This window comes from Phaenicophaeus curvirostris, chromosome 4, assembly GCF_032191515.1.
Source record: "Phaenicophaeus curvirostris isolate KB17595 chromosome 4, BPBGC_Pcur_1.0, whole genome shotgun sequence".
Lineage (NCBI taxonomy): Eukaryota > Metazoa > Chordata > Aves > Cuculiformes > Cuculidae > Phaenicophaeus > Phaenicophaeus curvirostris.
This window is the reverse complement of record NC_091395.1, coordinates 31625634-31651398: the sequence shown is the minus strand read 5'-3', so window position 1 is coordinate 31651398 and position 25765 is coordinate 31625634. Positions and strand designations below refer to the sequence as shown.

Here is a 25765-nt window from a genome sequence, read left to right as displayed (position 1 = left end):
GAACCCTTTACCACTGCACGTTCAAAAATAATTGGATGAAGCTCACTAAATAGAGCTTGTAAGAAATATGTATAAAAATTAATTTATAAGTCACCGATCTGTCCTGTATTTACAGTATAACCATTAGTCATTTACTTTCTTAAATTCTACTGCACTGGGTTAAACACACGTAGATACGTAATTGACAATAATGGAAATAAATAATGACAATATTACAGGTTGATTTGACATTTTTTTCTTTCTCCTGAGATCAATTAATTTATAAGATGAAAAGTTGTGGATTTTATGCACAGAGTTTTTACTCTTACATCCCTTCCTTAACTGCTTTGCTTACCTTTTACTTAAATACCACTAACCATATGCTCCTGGAAATGTCAACAATCCTCATCCTGAGTGTTTCTTACTGTGGAAGCTGAGGAGCCAACTGTCTTCAGTTGGCAGTATGTAAACCAGAACTGGAATAAGTTTCCATTGACTACCCTGATGGAAGAAAGGGGTTTTTTAAATCTTAAAGCTGTCATAATATGAAATCTGGGTGAGAAATTAATAGTGTGCCTTTTTGAAGGCAATCCACAAAAGGAATGAACAATTACACCCCGAGGATCAAAAGATCACAAGGCCAGAATAATGGCTACAGATTTTTTTTTTATTTTATTTTTAAATCAGGTTTGTGCTATATTTTAAAAAATTGTGTCTTCTCTCACACATTTTCTTCTTTTAAATTAATTTATTTGAAATGGTAAAGGAATAAAAGCTGTGCAAGTCTGGAGGTAAGGATTATTTAGAAAGTTTGTATTTTCTTTTCCCTAGCAACTGTGGAACTCTAAGGAATACATGAGAGCAGAAGATGCAGTAGCTTTCACCTCTGCTCCTATTGTGGATTTAAGACCTGCTGTTTGTGAACAGAGAAGGCCTTGTGGGGGATGTGGCAGTTGGAGGACGCCTAGGACAAAGCGATCATGAGATGATAGGGTTTTCTGTTCTAGGTGAAGTGAAGAGGGTGGTTAGCAGGTCAGTAGCACTAAATTTCCAGAGGGCAGACTTTGAACTCTTCAGAAGGCTGGTTGGCAAAGTCCCATGGGAGACAATACTTAAGGGCAAGGGAGCCCATGAGGGCTGGGAGCTCTTCAAAAAGGAAATCCTAGCAGCTCAGGAGAAAGCCATCCCCATGTTCCGGAAAAAAAGCTGGCAGGGGAAAATACCAGCTTGGTTCAACCGAGAGATCTCGAGTGATATCAAGAAGAAGAGAAATGTTTATGGGCTTTGGAAGAAGGGACAGGCCTCTTGGGTGTACTACAGGAGGGAAGTGAGATTGTGTAGAGAAAAAATCAGAAGGGCTAAGGCTCAACTAGAAATCAGATTGGCAAAGTCTGTGAAAGATAACAAAAAATCCTTCTATAAATATATAAATAATAAAAGGAGGACAAGGGAGACCATACAGTCCCTATTGGAGGCAGAAGGAACAACAGTGACAGGGGATGAGGAAAAGGCTGAGGTACTTAATGCCTTCTTTGCCTCAGTCTTTAATTGTAAAGGAAGTTGTTCCGTCTGTGTACAAACCCAGGAGCTAGAGGAGCAAAATGAGGCTCCCATGATCCAAGAGGAGGTGGTCAGAGCCTTGCTAGCCTGACTAGACACCCACAAGTCTATGGGGCCGGATGGGATTCATCCAAGGGTATTGAAGGAGCTGGCGGATGTGCTGGCCAAACCCCTTTCCATCATCTTCCAACAGTCCTGGAAGACTGGGGAAGTCCCACTGGACTGGAGGCTGGCTGATGTTGTGCCCATCTACAAGAAGAGTTGCAGGGAGGACCCAGGAAACTACAGGCCTGTCAGTCTGACCTCAGTGCCAGGGAAAGTCAGGGAACAGGTGATCTTGAGTGCAATCATGAAGCACATGCAAGAGAGCCGGGTGATCAGGCCCAGTCAACACAGGTTCACAAAAGGCAGGTCTTGCCAAACTAGCCTGAGTGCCTTCTATGACAAAGTGACTCAGCTGCTGGACCAGGGAAAGGCTGTGGATGTGGTCTTCCTGGACTTCAGTAAAGCCTTTGACACAGCTTCTCACAGCATTCTGCTTCGGAAACTGTCAGCCTCTGGCCTGGGCAGGTGCATGCTCTCCTGGGTGGGAAACTGGTTGGATGGCCGGGCCCAGAGAGTGGTGGTAAATGGTGTGAAATCCAGCTGGAGGCCAGTGACAAGTGGGGTTCCCCAGGGCTCAGTGCTGGGTCCAGCCCTGTTCAATGTCTTTATCAATGACCTGGATGAAGGCATTGAGTGCATCCTTAGCAAGTTTGCGGACGACACTAAGCTGGGTGGAAGTGTCGATCTGCTGGAGGGTAGGGAGGCTCTGCAAAGGGATCTGAACAGGCTGGACCACTGGGCAGAGTCCAATGGCATGAGGTTTAACAAGGCCAAATGCCGGGTCCTGCACTTGGGGCACAACAACCCTATGCAGTGCTACAGACTAGGAGAAGTCTGTCTAGAAAGCTGCCTGGAGGAGAGGGACCTGGGGATGTTGGTTGACAGCTGACTGAACATGAGCCAGCAGTGTGCCCAGGTGGCCAAGAAGGCCAATGGCGTCTTGGCTTGTATCAGAAACGGCGTGACCAGTAGGTCCAGGGAGGTTGTTCTCCCTCTGTACTCATCACTGGTGAGACCGCTCCTTGAATCCTGTGTTCAGTTCTGGGCCCCTCACCACAAGAAGGATGTTGAGGCTCTGGAGCGAGTCCAGAGAAGAGCGACAAAGCTGGTGAAGGGGCTGGAGAACAGGCCTTATGAGAAATGGCTGAGAGAGCTGGGGTTGTTTAGCCTGGAGAAGAGGAGGCTGAGGGGAGACCTCATTGCTCTCTATAACTACCTGAAAGGAGGTTGTGGAGAGGCGGGTGCTGGCTTCTTCTCCCAAGTGACGGGGGACAGGACAAGAGGGAATGGCCTCAAGCTCCACCAGGGGAGGTTTAGGCTGGACATTAGGAAAAAATTTTTCACAGAAAGGGTCATTGGGCACTGGAACAGGCTGCCCAGGGAGGTAGTTGTTTCACCTTCCCTGGAGGTGTTTAAGGCACAGGTGGATGAGGTGCTGAGGGATATGGTTTAGTGTTTGATAGGAATGGTTGGACTCGATGATCCGGTGGGTCTCTTCCAACCTGGTTATTCTATGATTCTATGAAAAGATATTCTAAAAGTGTGGTTGTAAAAAAATGTGGCAGCGAAAAGAGGAGAGCAGTTGATGCAAGGAAGGAAGAACTTTTTCAAGGTCCTTAAGAAGAAAAAATGTTTATATTAAATGTTTACAAACATGGAGGTAGCTTGATTCCATAAACGCCTAGGAAATTCTTTTTATCCAAATGTAACGAGCACATGCTGGAAACATATGTGATGGCTTAGATATTATCCCTTTTGAAGAGACATTTACATCTATTAGTAAAGTTATTTTTATATAAATATTGTAAGTGTGCTGTTTTCAAGTGAGTTTACTTGAAATTTGGAGTTTGATGGATTACATAGGTGCTTCACTGGGTTTTTATCTAGAAATGAAGAAAGAATGAAAGAAATTTACAGGTTTATCAATTCAGTTTTACATCTTTCATAAATTAGCTTTTATTTCTAATGCCCTTATTGTAATATGGCTATACAACAAGAAGTTGTATTGAATATATTTACAAAATGGACACTTTCTTCAGTCTTGGAATTGGTTGTTTTGGGTCATTTTTGGTTTTTTCTTTAATGTGTCTATTAGACAATGCCGTATTAAGATCCGTAAAGAAGAAAGTGAAGGTGAAGTGTAGAGGGCTTTTATTTACTTATTTATCCAAAGAGTTTTCACAGAACTAGTTTAGGAGATGTGCAGTGATGCTTGAAACTTTGAGATGTGCCTCTTATTGGGATCAACCTACCTGCTCATATCTCTTTGGTAGGTGGGAGTCCAGCTTTGTCTCATCTGTATCAACTCCTCAGTGTAACTCATTATTTTTGGAAGAGCTAAAGCAGAGACCCATACAAACCATGATTTTAAACTAAATAAAGCATTCAAAGAGATTTGACCTCTGTCTCCTTATTCCTACAGTGGCTCTTTGTTGAGTTGCATAGTGGATGTTTCCATATTCAGTTATGTTCTTCATGATTAATTTATTGCAAAGGAAACTTCTCAATATGCATTGTTAAAATCAGCATAAGACTAGAAATAGAATCTGCTTTTAGGAACCCATAATGTGAATAGACATTAGTTATCCTCTTAGAACACTAGCATGTGCGCTGTCATTGTGCGACTAACCTGTTTGATTGTGGTTTCTAACACTCTGAAGCCTTGGTTTGTTCTCCTTCACCTCATCTTCATCTTCTGTAACCCCTTCTTTTTTTCCTCTAGTACTCATGAATAGTGTACATCAAAAATGCCCTGTGGAAGAGGTATGTCTGACACAACACTATGCAACTCTTTAGTCAGTATACTTTGTTGATTTCAGCTAGTGATTCTGTGATGGCACAGAAACAGCATAATTGTCAACTTTTGCAGAATAAGACTCTACCACTTACTGAATTTCTCTTGCTTTACAAAAATTTGTCTCTTGGATAATTTCTTCTTCTCTCTAAAGAAATAAAAATGAAAATATAATGTAGCCATTGAAAAAATATTTGAATATATATGTATGGCAAAAATAGATAAATCAGGAGGTCAGGATTCACTATGTTATTTGACTTAAAACATGTGGTTTAAAAAAGAAAAAAAAGAAACATTGCTGGCTTTTAATCCACAAGTGATTAAACTTTAGGAAACTTTGAGCTGGGAAGAAGTAATTTTTTTCTTTTTACATAAAGGAGGATGAAATAACTTCAGATGTGCACTCATACTTTTCCCTTCTTTGAAACAAACAAAAAAGAGACTGTAAAAAAAAGCAAAAACAACAGAAAGAACACATCAACACATCTCAGAATGACCCATCAAAAGAAAAGCCAAATGCTCAATATTTCATTTTGCTTATTCATGGATTATTTTAACTAAAGAAAAAGAAGTTTCAACTTGAGGGTCCCCACAATGCAGAATGCAGGAATGTGTGACAAGCAAGAAGAAAAGGGGACAGGACCATCTCTTGTGGTGGCAACTTGGACATAGAGTGACTTAAACTGATTATGAAACTGCACCCTGAACTTTGTCGAAACTCCTCATATTTAATACAATTTTTTTTAAAAGTTGACCACCCTTAAAATCTGGAATTTATGGTAATTTGCTGTATGTTCTCAATTTCATTGATAGTAGATTGTTAAGAGCTATGCTATTATTGTCATCTCATTGCTGTGATAGAATATTTTAACCTCTTCAAAACTTTTGTTTCTTTTCTTTAAATAGCTTCTCGGACCTCTAGCCATAGCGAACAGCAGAGGGATAGAAGGTATGATATCTTTATATTTCAGTTAGGTATTGCTGTAAAACTTGTTAGATTGTGCCACAATATTACATTCATGGCTTTCTCCTCTAGTCTACCTTTTTTCTTTCTATCTGTCCTTAGTGTCTTTATATATAAATTAAACTTTGAATAAAACTCTGATTCATAAGCACAGGGTAGGTCCAAGAGTTTTCTCATCAACTTTTGTATCCTCAAAAAAAGAATGCAATCAACTGTCAAACCTCTGCAGAACTGTTTTACTTTCCTGACATCTATTTACAGTATTATTTCACAATGAAAATAAGCACACTTTCAGGTCTCCATCCAGTTTCTCAAAGGGTCCTGAGAAAGGACATCACCAGCTCGGATAGCTGCTGAACTGAGCCTGCCATTGCTTCAAGTGTGAAGGACCTGCAGCCCTCTTTTTAAGATTCTTTTTTACAGTACTTTTAGAAGTTATATTTCTACAGTTTTTTTCTATGAGCAGGCAGTGTCTTCTGTAGCAAAGGCTTTGTCTACTCACAAAACTCAGTTTTCAAAGAGTATTTCATGTGAGACTCTGGATTGATCAGTCCTACTCTGGAGGTCTTGGTCTGGGAATGGGGGCCAGCACTGCAGCTTATGCCCTAAAGCAATTGTTCCAGTGATGAAACAGGAACAGGACCTGCGGGTCGTTAACCCTCACGAAGTCCCAGTTGCACTAGATGCTGTAAGCAAACAGGCCCTGCCCCACAGGCCTCGTGAGGCTTGTCCTATCCCACTTTAGCACAGTGGGAGGTTTTCCTAGAGGTCTGAGGACAGACGAGCTTTTAGTTAACCAGCTAGAAGCAGTTTTAACTATCCTGCTGTTTTCGCATTGTAGCACGCAAAGGGCAAACACACAATTAGCTCTCATTATCCATAGGAGACTAATACTTCTATCTAGTTGAGTTAGGCTTCTGTTTAAGTACTTCAAGTGTGTAAATTGTTTCACTGAATCCAACAAACCTACTTTTTGGCTTATGCGTTCAATTAGGTGCTTTGAATGGAAGCCTAAATACTTGTTAGAAAGGTCAGGGAGGTTGCTTTGAAATAATGGAAAAACATATTTTGTTAAATCAAAAAGACCTGAGCTGTTTTTATTTTCCATTCTGAGAAAATGTCAATCTTTTATACTTAAAAGATCTACATTAAAATGTTTTAGATAATTATTTGCCTTTGCCTTCATTTCTAGGCGTCCTGAAATTACAATAGTTGCTGCTGAACCCCTCCGGCCGTCATCCTGGTTTCCGGGTGCAAGCCCTGTCACTCCTCAGGGACTGGGATTCCCTTCTGCTTCATCTCATGCTCAGTGGAGGAGAAATGAGCATATTCCAGCTGAGGTGAGTGTGAATTTACAAGGTATGTTTGGTTTACAAAGGTAAAAAGCACATTAAGGTAGAGAGGTGCTAGAGTTTTACTTGCTTAGACTTTCATCACACTGAATAAAAGACTATGATAGTGTTCTTTTCCTTGATATATGCTAATCTAGTACTTTTAAATTTATATGCCCCCTTTTTTTAAAAGGGTCACATCTGGATGCATGTTAATATTTATCTCTCTGTTTTCTAGCTTCCACCATCATATGAGCAGGTGATAAAAGAAATCAATCAAGTGCAAGTGAATACGACAAATAACAATAATGCTGCTGCTTCTAGACATACCACAAATTCTGCAACACAGACTGACTTTCCAGAGGAACTAATCAACCATTTGCCAGGAAGTAATGTAAAACCTAGTGTGCCTACACACTGGGAATCTGCAGGCTATCCAGGTGAGGCTGCTTTGGACTTCTCATTGACGAAAATCTTATTCTGTCTCCTGAAGATGTTCCTTATTGTTGATCTGTGCAACATTTAATATGAATAATAGTTAGAATCCTGTAAAAGATTACTGCTGTACATTCCTGTAAAAATCCTCTTTTGTGAAAAACTACTACTGCATTCAGGGTCAGACTGTAATTAAATCTTGAAAGTTTTGCTTGATGCAGCCATAATGGCAATTGCTTTGAGGCCAGAGGAGCTCAGATGTTCCAATAAGAAGAGCATTAGTGTTACACATTCAGACTCAAAAATGTACAAGCTAAGCTGAGGAAGTTACTGTACTGTTTTTTCTTCTAGCTGTTGCTTGCGTACCCTTCATGCTGCAAGTTAAACAGTAGTATTGAACCCACAACATGTAGATACCATGCATTTCAGCAATCTTCAGCTTCTTCTTAGAGTTCATATTTTTCGTTTTGCAATCTTTTTAGAAAGAGATTTGCAATTTCACAAGCAGCAGTAAGCAGCAGTAAGTTCTGAATGAAAACCATCATGTTTACCATCCTGATGGCTAGCAAAACTAAAATAAATAAACAATTCTGGAATGGATAACTGGAAGCCTTTTCTTTTCTGTTAGCAGGGCAGAGTCCTCTCCTGAATAGATCTCCTCCAGCAAATGAGAATCCTTTGGTAGTCTTTGAAATTTCTGAAGGTCAGAGGTGCCAAGAAAATCTCAATGCTGTGATATGTCCTGTGCCAAAGCCAAGATCAAGAAGCAATCTCAGACTCATGGTCAAAAATGCTGAAAGGAAGATAGACAATGGAGAAGAAATGAACCAGCCTACAACAAAAAGGCAACAACCACCAATTCAGCAGTCAACTCTCTTAGATGACAGATTACTAGACAATCACTTGGCAATGGACAGCATGAGTACAGAAAAGAGCCAAGGTAGTATTCTTTCAAGAATCAAAGTTTTTGAATCCCAAGGAACTAATGATACCTCAGGATTGTACAAAAAGCCAGAAATTGCCCCTCGTTCATTCACCCCGAGATCTGTTGCTACAAAGAGGCCAGTAGTTGCTCCAAAGCCAGGGTTAAGCAGAGTTTCAGGAGACTGGGATTCATGGACAGAAAGCAAATCAACACCTTCCAAGGAACTGCAGCCTCAGCCTGAAGTAGTCAGGAGCAGTGTTGTAACCAAACCTGAACTGCCAAAGAAGCCAAAACCCGGCCTTGATAAAAGTAGTAGTAGTGATTTTCTTGATGCAAGGAGTGGATCAGTTGTAGAGAACAGCGATGGACAAAAAAATGTTCCTGTTCCTGCTCCAAGGCCTCTTGTTCCTAAAAAGTCACGTTACACAGAAAATCCTGCGCTTTCCTTGGACTCCCTAAAACCAATTACTGCTCCCCCACGGGCTTCTGTATCTGCCCAAGAAAAAGTTTTAAAGTCTCTGGGGGAATTATCACTTGCAGCCAACTCCTCAGCACCTGCTTTGCAAAATAAACTGGATGTAGAAGGAGATCTGATCAGTTTTGATGATGACGTTTTGCCTCTAAGTCCAGCTTGTGTAGTTAAAGATAGCATCACTTCTGAAGCAGCAGCAGGTAAGAAGAATTTTTTTTAAGCTGTTCCTGCAGCTACTGTTTGCAGGTGTATGATCCTGTGTGAGTTTTATGTCTACCTCTCTTGACAGGTTTTATGTCTGTATATGAAATTCTTGGTTTTCTGTTATGTCAAGATCACTATGAAATTACTTGGATTTTGAGTCTTGGGAGGTTTTAGGGCTATGTAAATCTTAGAACTTGCTTACTGTGTTTATTATGTGATTATTAAAATAATGATAAAAGATGTTATACACAAAGTGTCACCTCCAGAATGCATCACAATTCTGTCTGGGGAACTTGGGACATCTTATCTCTTGCTACATAATCTGATACTAATTTATTTCAGTGCCTGAAAGTCTGTAGGGGAAACCGAGTCATCTAGGGAAGCAGCTATGTTTGTTGTGTTTAGGAAAACCTGTGATCAAACATACTGGGCTACTCTGTCCATCTCACCAGTGCCTACTTATTTTGTTTCCTATCTTTGTGTCTTGTTATGTGACTGTATCCTTGTTATGCAACTTCAGTTTTTTTCTAGTGAGTGCAAGTAATTATTTCGTAGGACAGATTAATTACTACAACTACATCCCTTTCATAAATCTTTTTTTGCATTCCATTAAGCATTCTGAGTCGATTTTTTGATGCTGTCTTAGGTAGTTTAAGACACAGATGAGTGCTGGGCTGTCATTAAATTTTATAGCGGTAGGTTTTTCCCTCTTAAAATTCAAGTATGTCCTGATTTAGGTTACCAACCCCATTGTAATCCAGAGAGAGTTCTGCTTTAAAACAGATGGTGTGTCATACAAAATGCTTGTTTAAGGTACTAGCTGCTATTTTTAATCTTTTTTTTAACCCTCCTTTATCATTAAATATCTCAGCTTTCTGAAAAGAGAAGCATCGATACCATGTAGTTGTCACAGTAAATCAATATTAATGATTACTAACAAATGCTATTTCTTCACAGTTTGTGGATTATATCATTAGATGAACTTCCAGTATGTTATTGTTTCTCCTCTGTATTGGCATAAAAACCCAAAGGCAGATGTAGAAAGTCCCTTAAAACCCTTAGCTGTTACGATCAGTATGTACAGACATAGAGATCTCAAGAGAGTTTATGAAAGCAGTGAAATAAGGCAACAGAAGATCCTGGAGGAGAGGTGATTAGCTCAGTGTGAATACATGTCCATTTTTTCTTGGACTGACAGATTCCTGGAGCAGTGAAGAAGCAGTGGCAAGCTTGCAAGGAGGGAGAAGCATAGGGTGAGGCATTTCGTACTTAAGTCAAGGGAGTCTATGACTAATGGTCTAGCGGGGAACAGAGTCACGATCGTGGTGTCTAGAGACTGGAGTCATGGAACAACCATTGTGCATGTGATGGTTTTAGAAGAAATTTTAAAGTATGAGGGATGATTCTTGTTTTCCATGCCTTTAGGGTAGTTTCAGTCATCTTATTTTGATTAATAGATGCAACAAACAGGGAAAATGTAACTGTTCTAAGTAGCAGGCAAGAAAAGAGAATATTTGGGTTTTGAAAGTGCATAAAAAGGAAAACCACATTTTGACTATGTGCACTAGAAGACTGCCTTCCACCCAACCTCAAAATGTTTTGTTAAATCAGAGGTTGAGGTATCCCACAGAAAAATCACCTGAAAAAAACAGCTTTCATGATGAGATGGTAAGAATGTCAGTCTTCATCTTTCTGGTTGGTGTCCTAGGTGTTATTCTGGGTTTAATTAAGAAGAAAACACTTTCCCATTCTCACAGTTAACAGAAAAATTATTCAGATAATAGTTCCCTGACTTCTTTTTGAGTCTCCTGATCCATGATTCTGTTCATTCAACAAAATGTCATCTTTGCTGCAACTCCTTCCTGCCTACTAAAGAGAAAAAGATCTGACAGCATTGTCACTTTATTACACTGTAAAATTAAGATTCATTCCAGATTTTTGCAGGCAATTGTGAGCTCAAGATCATATCCTATACTTTTGATTACTAATGCCATGTTATGTCTTGACAAAGCATTCATAAGAAAAACACCGGCTTTCTGAAAAATGAGGCAATACAGAGCACTAACATCAGCTATTTCTCATGTTCCCATAGGAACGGCTTAGGGTTTGTAAGATGAATGCACAGTTAAGTGTTTTGTAAAGGCAGGAAGAGAAGCTCTAATCCTGCTCCCAGTTCCCCAGACCTTTGCATTTCTTACGTATTTGTCATTGTCATTACTTAGCAAAATGACAGCGCTTTGCTTGTTGTTATGGCAACCCTAGAAAAGGAAGGAGGCTTTTACGAAGCAGTGTTTGAAACTGAGCACTGACAGCTTTTTTGTCAAAGAACAGCATTACATCACGTATTACAGCATTCACAAAACTTTTTTTTTCTGATATAGCACAAACGGGTCGGTACTTAGACTAATGTAAACATAACTGGACAGATTGATTGCTGCTGCTGCTGACACCCAGTGCAAAAGGTCAAGCATTCAGTTGATGGTGGGGAGGGCGCAGAAGTTGGAGTGAGCATGTGAATGGAAAGGTGAACCAGACAAAACAAGTGCAGACTCCACAGCAATTTACTTGACTGACAGAAGACATCAGCTTCCTCTAAGATAAGACATCTCCATAGAAGTGAGAGATATTTGAGTATTATTTTTGTGCTGAGATCGACAGTGCTGGCAATGAGCCAGTGTATAGTTTCACCAGTTTAACTGTCATTTAAGTAGTAGCTAAACTACTCAAGTTAGCCGGATGTTTTTCTTTCAAGTTTACTTCAGGCAATCCCATGGTTTTTGTCAGTGTTTGACAGCATCTCCAACAGCACAGCTGTTAGTAGATTAAACTTGCCCTTATCCAAACATTAATGATTTTATCTTTGTCTAACCTTTATGGAGAGAGGGGACTGTTCTTCCAATGCAAATAGGGTCTCTGGGTACCAAGATCCCTTTCAAAGCTTTCAGCATCTGCTCTGCCAGTTGAAGTCTTTTGGAGCTTTGGAACCTCAACAGCTCTGAGTTTCAGAAGTGAACTGTGGCAGAACCTTGCGTCCAACTTGCATCCTTGCATCCAACTGATGCTGGCCCAAGGGAAGTACAAGGAAGGAGAAGTCAGGAATGACACATGTGTAGAACTGCTCCTTTCATCAGCAGTCAAAATTGATGCCAGTTTTAAGTGGCATAATTTTGGACTCAGAGACTAGAGATAATGTTCAAAGCAATTTGTATCCTTATGAAATTACTCCTTTTCAAGTCAGTAATTTAGAATGTGAAGGCATCTGCTTGGGACTACAAATCTTGAGGTGCTAATGCTTTGATGACAGTAGTGATATGTTGGATCATCTGGAGTAATTTTTACATTTCTCTTATTACTGATAGCATAGATTTGTGCAGTTCCTGAAGGCTGAAAGTTTTGGTAGTCTGTCACTTGGGCTCCCTTCCCACTAATCCATTTTTACAAAGTCTTGGAAATGAAATTCTAGTGCAAGTTGAACTGAGGGTAAATTCCATAGCTTCAAAAAGTCTGTGATTTTACCCATAACATGTAATAGTTGCTGTGTTAAAGCTTCTAGAGTACCTGCTTGCTAAATGTTCTGAGAATGTATTGGACAAAGAAAATGAAGTAACGATGCCTTTAAAGCATGCATTTAAATTAAAGCCTGGAGGTGATCTTGCTAGAATGATTTCATTCTTATTCATGTGTGGAGAGTTATTCTCTCTTGTCCTCTCTCTCTCTCTGTCTAAAAGAGCATATAATTCACTGATCGCTCTAGGCGTGATATACCAAAACTCAATTTAAACCAAATTCTTTGAAAAGTAGTTCAGAGAGAGCCTTATCTTACCAGCAGGAGAGAGCTCTCTCTTTAAATATCTTCATCATATTACTGTATTTCAGTTCTAACAGAAATACGACTACTGCATTTCTGAATTGTTTTATCTGTCTATCTGTCTATTGGTATATCTATCTATCGGTATATCTATCTATCGGTATATCTATCTATCAATATATCTATATGTCTCCTTCATTGCAGTGTAAAAATTCGTTTCTGCCTACATGGCAAAAAAAAACCCCAAACAACTACCAAGCCAGTGCTGGTATCCATTTATATGTATTGTTCCTTCTTCTGGCATTTGTGTGGAATTGTGTGAAATTGTGGTCAGTTCAGAAAATCTGCTGCATGAGTAACTCCAAATTTGTCTGCTGCAGGAATATTGCCCAGCTGCTTGTTTTTAATTGCTTCCTCAGGAAGGAAAAGAAAAATGAACTAAAGTATTTCTAATTGGTAGATTAGTCCAGACATATCCTCAAGAAAATGCAGCTTTTCTTAGGGTTCTGCCACAGTACTTCCGATGACTTGTGATGATTTCTTTTTTTTTTTTTTTTTCACTTTCTACCAGAAGTATCATCCCTAGAAAAGTGTGCCTGTCTTATCCATTTTAATCTGCTATTTGCCAGATTTACCTGAAAACGTGGTTCTATGGGATGGACTTGTGAATGAATGGATCTGTGTTGTGTCCTGTTGTTTTTGCTACAAGGCTGCCAGTCTCTTGCAGAAGTGGTAACAAGCATCCGTTAACACTTCAGACACTACAGACATTTGCTTAGTAAGCATAAATTGGAGCCTTCAAGGAGCTTGGAAGTGACTCTGCTGTTACCACAGGAGAGGGCTTTATATCTAGTTCCAGGAAACAAATAAGGCTTTAAAGTCATAGCTACATAATAGAAGGGGGGCCCTTCAGGCTGCCAAATGCAGCTGAATTTGCTTTTGAGTTCCATGTCTATAGATGTTGTTAAGTGGTAACACACAACTAGTAATGTTCTTAATAATAACTGTCTTCTCTGATGATTAAATCTGTTACAATTCAGAAAGATTTTAAAGAACAACAAAATGTTTACTTAAAAGAAGTGTTGTAAATAAAACAATGGTTTTTTTCCTTTGGTGAAAGCATGTGAGATTCTTGCAGGAGAGTAAATAGGTATTCTAAACAACGTTATAAATTTCCTTGCCCTTAACATTTTCATTTGAAAGATTTTATATGCCCTACTGCTTTCCATCATCAATTCTTTGATTTGGAGATTGCCACTTTGCCTGTTTCGGGCATTTGAATCTCATGCTGATGAACAAGCCTTTATTCACCTGTCAAGAACAGACAAGGCTGTGTTTCTTCATCTCCAGGGTAATTTGGGCATTTGTTGTTTTGTCACCCACTCTATGTCCAAATACCCTTCAGCATCCAATTTCTGAAGCTAGACCAGGTTATGCAAACAGTTTCTAACAACATGACCGCATGGCTGACCTGTTCTGGGCAGGAGGTTGGATTAGAGACCTCCTGAAAGCTCATGCAATCTGAACTCTCCTAGTCTTACTTCAGTGAACAAAAAGTGGTGTAATTACTATCACCTTTTCTAGCATGGACAAGCTAGCAGTGAAACAGACGATTTGATACACACAGATAATAGTAAGTGTGGGCATTCCCATAACTTGAGAGAGAGTAGCTGAAAGCTTGGAAAAAGTCTTTTTATATGTCTCTCTCTGTACAATGTCTTCAACCCCATAAATGCTTGTATTGCCATTAAGAGTTAAAATAGCCCAAGAAATTTTGTTATTCTGTTAGTGGATTTTCTTTTATCTGCTGTCCAACTTTCTAACACTGTGGGTAAGATATTTCATTGCCTAGTGAAGGACATCTTGCATTTTCAACAAGGATATTTAGGTTGGATCTTCTGTTGCATCTCTCAGCAATTTTTTTTTCTGTACTTTTCAGCGAGTTTCAAACTACACAGTTCTTTGACTTCATGCATTTCTGTCATACTGATGGCTAGGCTTCTGCAAACTCGAAATGTATACTGTAAACATCATTCATTCTTTGGATTGGACTCATTCCTCAAAAATAGTGATCACTGGCCTTGAGTTGCCTTGCTTTTTGTGGTGATCCATCAGATGTCAGCAGTGAACAGGGAGTAATGCCTAAAACCTATTAAGTTGTTCACTACATTTTCTCTGTTCTGAGTAGCATTAAGTGTTGCTGGATAAAGTCTTCCAGTCCTGAAGTCTTTGCACGAATCTTTTTAAAAAATCATGTTAATGTGTGAGAAGTCTGAAATTTCTCTTTTGGCATCTGGATATATAGTTTCCGGGAGGAAAGAATCCTCAAGGTAAAATTTTCTGAAATTACTTTGTGCTTGCTCCAGTGTAGTGTGCTTTTGATAAAATGGCATAATCAGGTGCAGAAATAAAACTAATGCTTTGGCAAATTGGAAAAGCCTACTTATATGTGCAGGTTATTATATATAAAAGACTTTTTGTTGAAATCGGCTTTTATATATAATAACCTGCACATATAAGTAACTGTCTGACCGATTGTGCCATGTCAGGTAAAGCAAATGTCCTTGGCCTGATGAACTATAAATCTTTGAATGAAGCAGGACCACACAGTCTGTCCTTAGCCTTTACCAAAATAACTGGGGTAGTGATGAAAAACCTCTGTGTAGACTGGGGAGAAAGAAATCCTAGAACATTATGGTAACAGATTTGCTGATCTCTGCTCCAGTTTTAAGTCTAAAGCCATAGTAAGTCTAATCCTGAGTACTGTATTCCTTCTATTTGAGTGACCTGGACTACTCTCCTAATGTCAGGAGAATGCTGAGAAGCGTGAGTTTCACCCGGGGTTATTTTCAGGTTGTGCACAGATAACAATCCTGAAAGAGCCTGCATCCCATTCTCTCTCTTGTTTTTTCCTTTTTCTTTTTTTCATTTCCCAGCTTATTGAAAGACAGGGTCATGACCAGAGCACAGCAATTTTCCATGCAGAAGGAGCTACAAGTTACATATTTTGAGAAGGTTGATGTAGTCCATATTATTTTCTCTGAGTCAGAAACCTCATTTCTAAGAACAGCCATCTTTTAATTTTGGTGCTGAAAAATACTGGACAAAATTGAGATTGGGAAAATCTCTGATGCTGGAATTTAGGTAGGTTTATTGAGTCTGGCTGAGATGAAGTCTGTTCTCGCCGTAGAAGCCCTCATAGTGCTGTGCTTCGTACTGGTATCTAGAAAGGTGTTGATAACACACTAGTGTTTTGATTACTGCTGAGCAGTGCTTGCAGAATATCAAGGCTGTCTCTCCAACTATCTCGCCTATTCAGTAGGCTGGGGGTGGGCGAGATCTTGGGAGGGGACATAGCCAGGACAACTGACCCGAACTGAACAAAGGGATATTCCATACTATATGACACCTAGTCAGCAATAGACGCTAAGAGAAAGGAAAAGGAGGAGAGGGCCATTCATTTTTATATTTGTCTTCTGGAGCAACTGCTACACATACTGAAGCCCTACTTCCTGGGAAGTGGCTAGACATCACCTGTTAATGGAAAGTAGAGAATAAATCTTTTGTTTTCCTTTGCTTCTGCATGCAGCCTTTGCTTTTGCTTTAGTAAATAGACTTTATCTTGACCCACGATTATTTTTCCATCTTATTCCCCCAATCCTGTTGAGAAGAAGAGTGATAGAGTGGCTGTTCAGCCAGGGTCAACCCACCACAGACTGTCTAATATGTTTAACCACATACTAATATGTTTAACCACATACTAATATGTTTATTTGTATTTGTAAATGGGATGAGGTTAAGAATTTCTGAGTACATGTCAGACTCTTGGTTATAGCATTTCACTGTGTTTCTTGAGCATGGACCCCATTCTTCTTTGGGATGTTATCTGTCAGATTTCGATTGAAACTTCAGATATATATCTAGGGGGGGCCTGTTGTTGGGTATCTTCCCCCATATATGGGTGAAATATGCTTCCACAAACACCAAAGTGTTTTCATGGGGCTAGGTTTTAATATAACCATTTGTTGATGAAGTTCGGCTCTATTCCTGGGAGACCCCAATAACAATACTGTTCTGTGTGAAGAGACTGTGTGAGTCTTGCCTTTAGCAGCAGACTTAGGTTTTTTTTAACTAAACATTGAAAGTAGAAACAGTTTGCATAATTCTGTAGTGGCAAGCATTGTAATGTCAGCATCAACACTTTTTGTATTATGTTGTTCTCGCTTGAACTGAAAGCACTTCTGGCAGACCTGAGCATCTTTACGGCACTATTCTGTGCTTTCAGCTTTCCACATCTGACTTGTTTGGAGATTCACCTTATTGCTGCTGAGTTATCTGTTGCCACCTTATTGCCACCTACTTAAAGACTATCAACAAATGTTTCAGAAAGATATCCATCTGGTCCTGCTCACGTGGACAAAACTTAGCGTTTGTTTTGTAAACTCCTAATTTTTTATTTTAAAGAGGATGGTAAATGAGAGTGGGGGAAAAAAGCTGTCTGTCCTAAACTGATGAAAGATAGAGATGCTTTGATGATTCTAGGTATGCAGCGTATTTGAATATGCAGCTTTCATTTGTCTTTCCTGCAAACAAGCACAGTATTATATCTTATCACATAAACCTTTGAAACAGAAGCTGTAGAAAAGTGAGGCTAAGAAAGACACAGGCTTTAATCATCATTGCAAAAGTTTAATAAAAAAAAGAATTGATAAATGTCTGTTGATGTGCACTATAAAAAAAATGCCTTGCAGATTAATTTCCATGAGCTGAGAAGCTTTAAATGAGTATATTAACAATTCTGTTTTCACACTTCCGTGAATTATGCTCAAATGATACCCAATTTTGTTTAACAACATAAAAATTTGATATGTTGTCAGTTCCATTACATAAAGCAGCAGTCATTTACTCAGCCAGTTCCTGCTGCAAACCCAGCACTGGGGAATAGAATAACATAAACAAAGTAATGAGTTTTGAACTAATTATGAGGTGACAACAGTATAATTGAACATAAGATAATGAGTGGAAAACTAAGGTGCAGCGAATGGTTTTCTCAGCCTTAGAAATTACTTTTCTCAGACTTAAAAATTACTTCCCAGATTTATTGATTTAGAGACCTCTGCCAACTGTTGAATGGTTGAGAAAACCATTTGTACACGTAGCAGTGATTAACAGTTGACAAATGGTAATTTTGTACAATTTTAAATCTCCCATATATTTACAAGAATACAGACCTGTGATTATTTTGGGCATTTAAAGCATTTCCACTTGGTCTCATGATGTCTGTATTTTTATAGGACAGAGAGTTTGGGAAATTGTTTCCTCATTGTTCATGCAGAACTTCCCTAACCTCTGCTGAACCTTACCTTGAGAGATGCTCCGTGTGCCAGCATGTTCCCTATGGTCCTGCTATGTCACGGAGCCCGTGACTTCGCCCTGCTCACCTTTTCTCTGCTCACCCTGTGTCTCCAAAATTCAAATGTTAGCATTGGAGCTAGTAGACACAGGGATAAAAGTATAACTGCAGTCTTGCTCTGAGTGGGATTTGTGTTTCTTGTAGTAACCGTACTGCCAGAATGCTTGCACCTGTCTTCCAGTCTGTGTTTTCAAGTCCTCTAGAAAAACTCTTGCTTTGGTGTGACTTTCAGTGAAGAGATCTAAACCTTTTACTGACTGTGCTAATCCATAATTTGTTTTTACCCTTAACATCGAAAACATTGTCAGTTGCGTGTGCCAAGTTTCTGGATACTTCACTGTCTTTGGTCACAGTGCGATGGAGCCATTTTCTGTCTAGGTGGTAATAGAGCTTATTTTTAACTATAGCCTCTGTACCTTTAGCTGCAGACAAATCATTGACCTGTCATGATCCTTTCTACCTGAAGTATATGTTCAAAGCTGTTGTACAAACAGCCTGACAGAAGGAATTGTTGTGCTTCATGTCATGATTAAAATGTGATATGAAGGTACCCTGGCAGATTTCTGGGGAGCCTGTAGGCAGGTAGATGTCTTGACTTTGAGACAGATCATGGCAAAGACCCCCGTGGCACACCTGTATGTGATGGATACGCCTACAAAGAGAGCCTTGAGCAAGGAGCTAGTGGGAGGTGGACATCTGGACATGGGTGAACATGCACAGGCCCTGTGGCATGTTGTCCCTGCTGTTGCTACAGCTGTGTGCTGGCAGTGGGAGCTGGGAAAAGCAGGGACGCAAGCAAAGAGAACTGCAGGCAGAAGTGCCTGGTGCAGAGGAAGAGTAGCAACAGCAGAAGCCAGGGGAGCTGTGACCGCCAATTCGTGTGCATGGGTGAGGACAGTCTATTACACCCTAATTTGGCAGCTTGATATTACAGCGTTTCCTCTCTGTAAAGTTACTTTGGGCTTATTTTGGTTAAAACACCAACAATAAACAGTTTGTTTGTTATTGTACTTGTTATTCTTTCCCTCTCTCTGTAAATGCCAAGGCTTTTTAATTGAAGTACTAAAAGGCTTTTAGAAAGGTTATTCATAAATAAACACCATGTTTCTGTATTTTCTTAAATCTTATGTATTCCTAGACAAAGATTTCTAGTGTCTTGATAAACCATTATCCAAAATTATCTGTAAGAAATCATGGCTTCATATTATGTAATTTTTTAAATTCTATTTTCAACACTTATAAAAAGACAACTTTATCAAATATGGGGATTCCAACTTTGCCAGAAAGTGTGGCAGTAGTTTTGGGAAAGGTTGTGTTTTTATAAAAAGTCCTGAAGAATTTAAAGAAATGCCCAGCATGCTTCTTCTCTGAGACTCTGACACTCCATAAATAATATCTCATTGAGCTACACATATAAAAAGGCCACCAGAGGAGCTCATAGTTGATTCTTGGGGCTATGAATATGTGTCATGAAGAATTTATTGTCTGGAGTGCTTCTCCAGTTTCTACCTTACACATGTACAGTACCACTAAGTGTTGCCATTTTGCTGCAGCTTTTGGTAATGAGGGGTCGCTGTTGTTAACAACAGAAAAGAAGTATAAATCAAGTATTGCTCTTTGACAGGAAGGTGTGCTTGAGAAAGAACTCTTTGCTTTGGATTTTATTTATGTACAAGTATTTTTACAGCTGCTGTCTACATGCACATATGTTCCCATGTCTATTAATACAAGACCAGTGCTTAAGCTTATGAAACATAGAAAACATTGCTGTCTTAGTGATGGAATGATTGGACAGGCTTGTAGAGGAATGAGTGATACAGGCAGGAACAGAGTTCAGGCACCACTCTCAGTCCTTGGTCTGAACCAGTCTCCTCCATGGCACCAGGTTTATAATCAAAAAAATTATTCAGAATCTTCTGGGGAATTAGTTGTTCTTGAGACATTTTGTAATCAGTAGTATTTAAATCTATGCTTTGTTTTGTTTTGTTTCTGTAGATATTTTATCTGCTGCAGTGCTGATTTTTTAGCTTTGGCAAGATTTTATTGATTTAGGCTTTTTGGAGAATGTTTTCACAGCTAGGTCTGCCATGTTAGAGCAACAACTTTGAAAACATTTCCCTAAAGCCATCCTGATTTCAGGTCCCTGTTACCAAGCAATGCAGTTCCTCTTGTTCAGCAGCTTATATAATCTCAGAAGGCATCTGGAGCATGTTTATATATGAGCGCAGATGTACAGAAAAGACATTATTTACAAAGAGATGAGTACACTATTCATAGAATCATAGAATAACCAGGTTGGAAGAGACCCACCAGATCATCGAGTCCAACCATTCCTATCAAACACTAAACCATGACCCTTAGTACCTCGTCCACCCGTGCCTTAAACACCTCCAGGGAAGGTGACTCAACCACCTCCCTGGGCAGCCTGTTCCAGTGTCCAATAACCCTTTCTGTGAAAATTTTTTTCCTAATGTCCAGCCTAAACCTCCCCTGGTGGAGCTTGAGGCCATTCCCTCTTGTCCCGTCCCCCGTCACTTGGGAGAAGAAGCCAGCACCCTCCTCTCTACAACCTCCTTTCAGGTAGTTATAGAGAGCAATGAGGTCTCCCCTCAGCCTCCTCTTCTCCAGGCTAAACAACTCCAGCTCTCTCAGCCGTGCCTCATAAGGCCTGTTCTCCAGCCCCTTCACCAGCTTTGTTGCTCTTCTCTGGACTTGCTCCAGAGCCTCAACGTCCTTCTTGTGGTGAGGGGCCCAGAACTGAACAGAGTATTCGAGGAGTGGTCTCACCAGTGATGAGTACAGAGGGAGAACAACCTCCCTGGACCTGCTGGTCACACCGTTTCTGATACAAGCCAAGATGCCCTTGGCCTTCTTGGCCACCTGGGCACACTGCTGGCTCATGTTCAGCCTGTTTTATATGTATTTTTTTTTTTTACTTTCTTGGGTGTGCAATAGAAATGTCCTTAATAACAAAAGAAATACCCAGGGAGACTTGTTCAACAAATAAATATTGACTATGTTGGTGTTTTTTTTCCTCTTAGATCCATTTCAGTTCCTCACCAAAACTGAACCTGCAAAGGAACAGACAGCTCAACCAGCTTTAGCCCGGAAACCCACTGTGATCCGAATCCCTGCTAAACCTGGGAAGCGTAAGTTCTTCTCTCAAATTTTCGGAGAAATCTCTGTCAGAAAATCATTTTAACTGAGACTTAGTATTTACTGAGTTGCTGTTTACTATCTATATTGGCTGCCAAAGGAATCCCATGGTACTGTTCGACAAGACAGAGGAACCAACCCAATTGGGCTGTGGTGGGAGGGAGTCAAGTCCCTCTCTCCCTACCTCCCAGCTACCTTGTCTGGCTCCCTCCCATGCGCTAAGTTTGATGTCCCTTAAACTTTACGAACGTAATGCTTGTTGGAGGTGAAACGGCATATGGGGAGGTGTATCTAAAGGCTGACATGGAAGAGCAGAAGCAGGCTTGCTTTATCAGATAAACCGCATCACCGAGCTGTGCGGTTTTAATTTTAATCAAAATGTCTTCTGTTCCATCCTTAGCTAAGGCTATTTTAATGCAGCTACTGAGCTTACTGGGAGCAGTGCCCCTACTTGGAACATCAGTATATTAAAATTTGCTTCAAACACAGCTTAGTTAGCATGCAAGTATAGTTTCCACAGCTTACATCAAAAAGTTCCTTTGACCCTTGCAAGATTTGAAATCTGTGGCCATTTAAGCAATTGTGGTTTAGTAACAGTTGAGGGAGTACAGGTGGCCTGCCAGAACTTAGATGCAAAAACCTGACATGTTCAATTTTGTGTCAAGGTCTTGACTATAGTTTTCTGACAGTTACTGCATCCCTAATGCCTTCCACCTCTAATCCTTTTTACAGCTTTGCAAACGACACTGACAGTATCTCAGAGTGGAAATTTATCAGTCTCACAAGGTCTTTGTGTTCACCTTTGTTTGTGGGAGTACATAATTGCTTCTGTTTAGCCTTATGTTTTATCCTCAGAGCTTAGGGAGAAATGTCACACAGTAACTCTTAAAACTCATATTTCAAAATAATGTTTTGCTACACTGAGTAAGTGTAGAGCCAACATGTAGGAACTAGATGCCCAGGTGGATTTTCTCTTTAGACTTTCTCTCATTGTTTCTCAAGTTCCCTTCTCCCCCTGCCACCACTCAGTGCTCAAGTACTGGGTTTTCTTTTCTTCTGAATATGTGAGAAATGCAGTGGAAATTATTAAAAATGCAGAGAAGATTGAAGATAAAGCTGTGAGGAAAAGTCTTTCTGCTAATAACTGATCATAAATAAAAGGTTTTTTCAGTTGGAATAATATATTTACAAACTACTGCAAAGAAGCCAAGACATAATTCTTCTCCACAAAGGAAATTGTAGTTTCCATTTAAAAAAGAAAGACCTGACACCAAAAAAAAGATTATTTTTTTTCCCCTGAGTCTCTCGAACTTGTAGATAAATGGTCCCTTGCTGCACTCTAGTGGTAATTGAACTGCTGGTCACGCTGTACTGAGCTACTACTATTGTCAGGGGAGTCTGAAGGACTGCTTTATGGGAGGCTGTGAGTGGAAGATTAGGGGGATGTAGAAGAACAGGAGTAGGTTCTGAGAAAGCAGAGTAACCTTTTGTCAGGTAGGACCTGCTGCAGAAGTGTAACAAGTATTACAAGTTAAAAAATGAGAAAAATATAACTGGGCCAAGGTGTAACATGGATATAGTAGGATTTGCCTTATAAGAGAGCCAGATAATCTCAGTACAAGGGTATTTTCACCATTGTAGGTGCAGAGGGAGATTAATTCTGTCAGGAACTAGCACAAAACAAAAAGAAAAACCCCAATAAACCAAAAAAACCTCAGCCAGCACTACCAACAAAGGGACAGATCTGGTTACATAAGAATTTGAACTCCAGTAAAGCATTCATTTAGCATTAGCATTTTTGTCAAGTTGTGGTTAGAAAGGAAGCATTAAACTTCCACTTCAGTTATTACACTTAGAAATCACTGAAAATAACACCCGCCTTCTAGTTTGGGGGTGGGTTTTTTTTCTTCCTTTATTTCCTTTAATTTTGCTCTTCTAAAGAGTAAAGGCAAGGAAATTAGACATCTGTGCATATATCAAGATTTGAAGTGGTGTGAATAAATAAGTCTCTTATGCTTTTTTTATCAGTAAGGTATGATAGGAAAAGATTTCTCATGCAATTACTGTCAGTTATTGTTTTTACTCTTCATCCATCATATTCACTTAGAAGAGTGATGAACTTCATTAACTCTTTTCCCGTGCTTGGTCACTGCCAATGTGGTAACTATGACCTACTCCTAAGAATGAGGGATTTATCCTTGAACTGATTAATTTTTAAATATCACACCAGTGTTTTAAATCATAGTAATGCAACTGAGGTGTTAAAACAACACTTCTCCTTCCTGTGTGTTGTTTCTTTGTTGAGATTACATTTTGTGAAATGAGCAACTAAACGTTTTCATACGGATGGAATCTATCCTCTTTTTTTGTCATCGGTCTATAAATATCCAGGCTGTCTACACATGCTTTTACATAACTCTAAGACTAGCTGGAAGTCAGAAGAGCTTAGATGTCTGAAGTTCTCTGTATGAAATTAATTTTCATTATGTACAAATTGTAAAATAGATGGCAAGGTTCCAATTTATAAAGACAAAATGATTGGTAAATATGCTGTCAAAACCTGTCCAAGTGCTCCCCAGGTTTCAATGACAGAGACGTTGAAAGCAAATATCATATAAATAGCAGGTTTTTGTGTTCTTTATTGAGGCTGAGGACGTCATCCCTCCTCCCTAGTAAGAGCTGTACTATCTCCTCTTCTATGTCCTAAGTTTGCTTAGCTCCCTGAAGACTACCAGGGAGCTTCCATCTCTGTTTTCTTTCTGTCACTCTGATTTTTTTTGCCTTTACCTTTCTGAAGATTCTTCCATCCATGTCTCCTGATCTTTCAAGGTTACTTGAAATAACCCTCAGCTGTTTTCCAGCCTGAAGGATAGTCCAGGAGCTGACAGCTGAAAAAAGTGAGCTAGTTTAGAAATGCGGCTGAGAGATGGTGGTGGTGTTTCAGGGTATCCAATAATGAGTCTGACATTCCCAGGGGCAGAAGTTCTTCTACTCATCTGATATTATATCAACAAATATTGTAGCTGAAACCCTATAATAACTTGCTGGTGTCCTGACAGTAAAGTGAAAATCCATTACTCCTGAAGTCAGCCTCAGAGTTGCGATGTTCCCTTCACATCCCTTTTCTCTTTACTAGTCTTTTAAGTGATCCTGTTCATTGCTGCTCTGGCTTTGAGGAAGCAAGTTGCATTCACAAAAAAATGCCCCAAACTAAGGTGGATTCCTTTACCTACTGTTGGTCCATGCAAAGAAACTATTAATTAGTCTTTATTTTGGCAACTTTTGTTTACAGTTTTAAATGAAATCCCACGTAGCCCTCCACCACTTCCTGCTGAAAAGCCTATTGGGAACACGTCCAATATCACAGTGGGAAAACCCAACAGTGCCAATCTACTACAAAAAGTGGTAAGTCAAAGCGGTTTTCCTGTATTACAACTTTGTTTGCTCTTGGACTCTCACGTGTTTGTAGAGTAAGTTTTTTAAAGGGCCAAAGGATGAAAAGCATTATTCAAAAGTAGTCTTTTAATTGCATCCTCTAATTTAATTAGGTAATTTATATTGCTGTCAGTTCTGAAAAACACTTTGTTGTTTTTACTGAACTTTGATCACATCTATCTTCAATTTTCCGTATTTAGCAGGTGGAATCAGAATATTCTACAATATAGTTTCAAAAGCACTGCAAAATGACTCAAAGTCCAGTGAGACTTACATAGTGAAATACTGTCGAAGTCCTTTGGAAATGTATTTTTTAACCTTCATGCAAACAGTACCTCTTAGTGTCTGTGCTAATTTCCAGGCAGAAGACACTTTTCTGTAGATAAATGAAGCTTGTTTTCTTCAGCTCTTTTCTTCTAGTTGTTTTCTACCAGTCCTATCAGAGCATGAATAGAATCATTTATTTTAGAGTAAGGCTCTGCTCCTTGCTCTTGAGCACATAGTTATGGTAGACATTGTCACTGTGTATCCTATATGCCCTTTGAAACAGGTTTACAAAAGGGAATTAAAATAAACTGTAAAATGATAGTAGAATTTCCGAATGTTGAGTGCTGTGATAAGAATGGCAAAGAATCCTGTGGAAACCACAGGCAGTAAAAAGACCAAGTGCAAACAAATCAAAAGACCTCATTAGGTGGACAGCTGCCAATAAATTGCTTTGTGGAGACCTCTGCTAATAGGATAAAGGGGGTTTTAAATGTCATGATTGAAGATGCTATTTATAGAGATACCGTCTTTTCTGGATAATGCTGAAAATATTATTTCCAATACAAGATGTTAAATAACATTAAATACAATGCAACCACAGTACTTTCACAGTGTCATCCAGGTTATTGTGACAGGCATGTGTAAGCTTCAGAGGACTTTTTTTTTTTTATGAAAAAGACTGCATCAAATCCTCTGGAACATTTAAATCTTCACTTTGGAAAGATAAAACTTCTGTGCTTCTAAAACTAGTATTCTTTGTCAGTGGAAGTGATTAACCAGCAACGGGAAAAATTGTTGACCATAAGCAGCAGTTGGCACAGATTTCTTCCTTTTAACACAGAAGAGGAAAATTTTTGGATGAGTGTAACATTCCCATCTGAAAGTGTTAGATTGTTTTCTTTCTAATCAGGACCATT

General features: G+C 39.4%; 1 protein-coding gene across 3 annotated transcripts in view; it reads left to right on the top strand.

Annotated features, from left to right (window-relative positions):
* SH3D19 (SH3 domain containing 19) overlaps nucleotides 1-25765 on the top strand; it is a 90519-nt gene that overhangs the window by 46364 nt on the left and 18390 nt on the right. Inside the window, exons 3-9 of one of the 3 annotated variants that reach the window (XM_069855706.1) lie at nucleotides 4367-4407; nucleotides 5345-5387; nucleotides 6595-6742; nucleotides 6972-7173; nucleotides 7797-8765; nucleotides 21032-21139; nucleotides 24439-24551. In XM_069855706.1, the coding sequence (XP_069711807.1) occupies nucleotides 4392-4407; nucleotides 5345-5387; nucleotides 6595-6742; nucleotides 6972-7173; nucleotides 7797-8765; nucleotides 21032-21139; nucleotides 24439-24551 (1599 nt within the window). In that variant the 5' untranslated portion in view covers nucleotides 4367-4391. The remainder of the gene's footprint in view (nucleotides 1-4366; nucleotides 4408-5344; nucleotides 5388-6594; nucleotides 6743-6971; nucleotides 7174-7796; nucleotides 8766-21031; nucleotides 21140-24438; nucleotides 24552-25765) is intronic. The other 2 variants (XM_069855705.1, XM_069855704.1) reach the window with 2 other exon arrangements.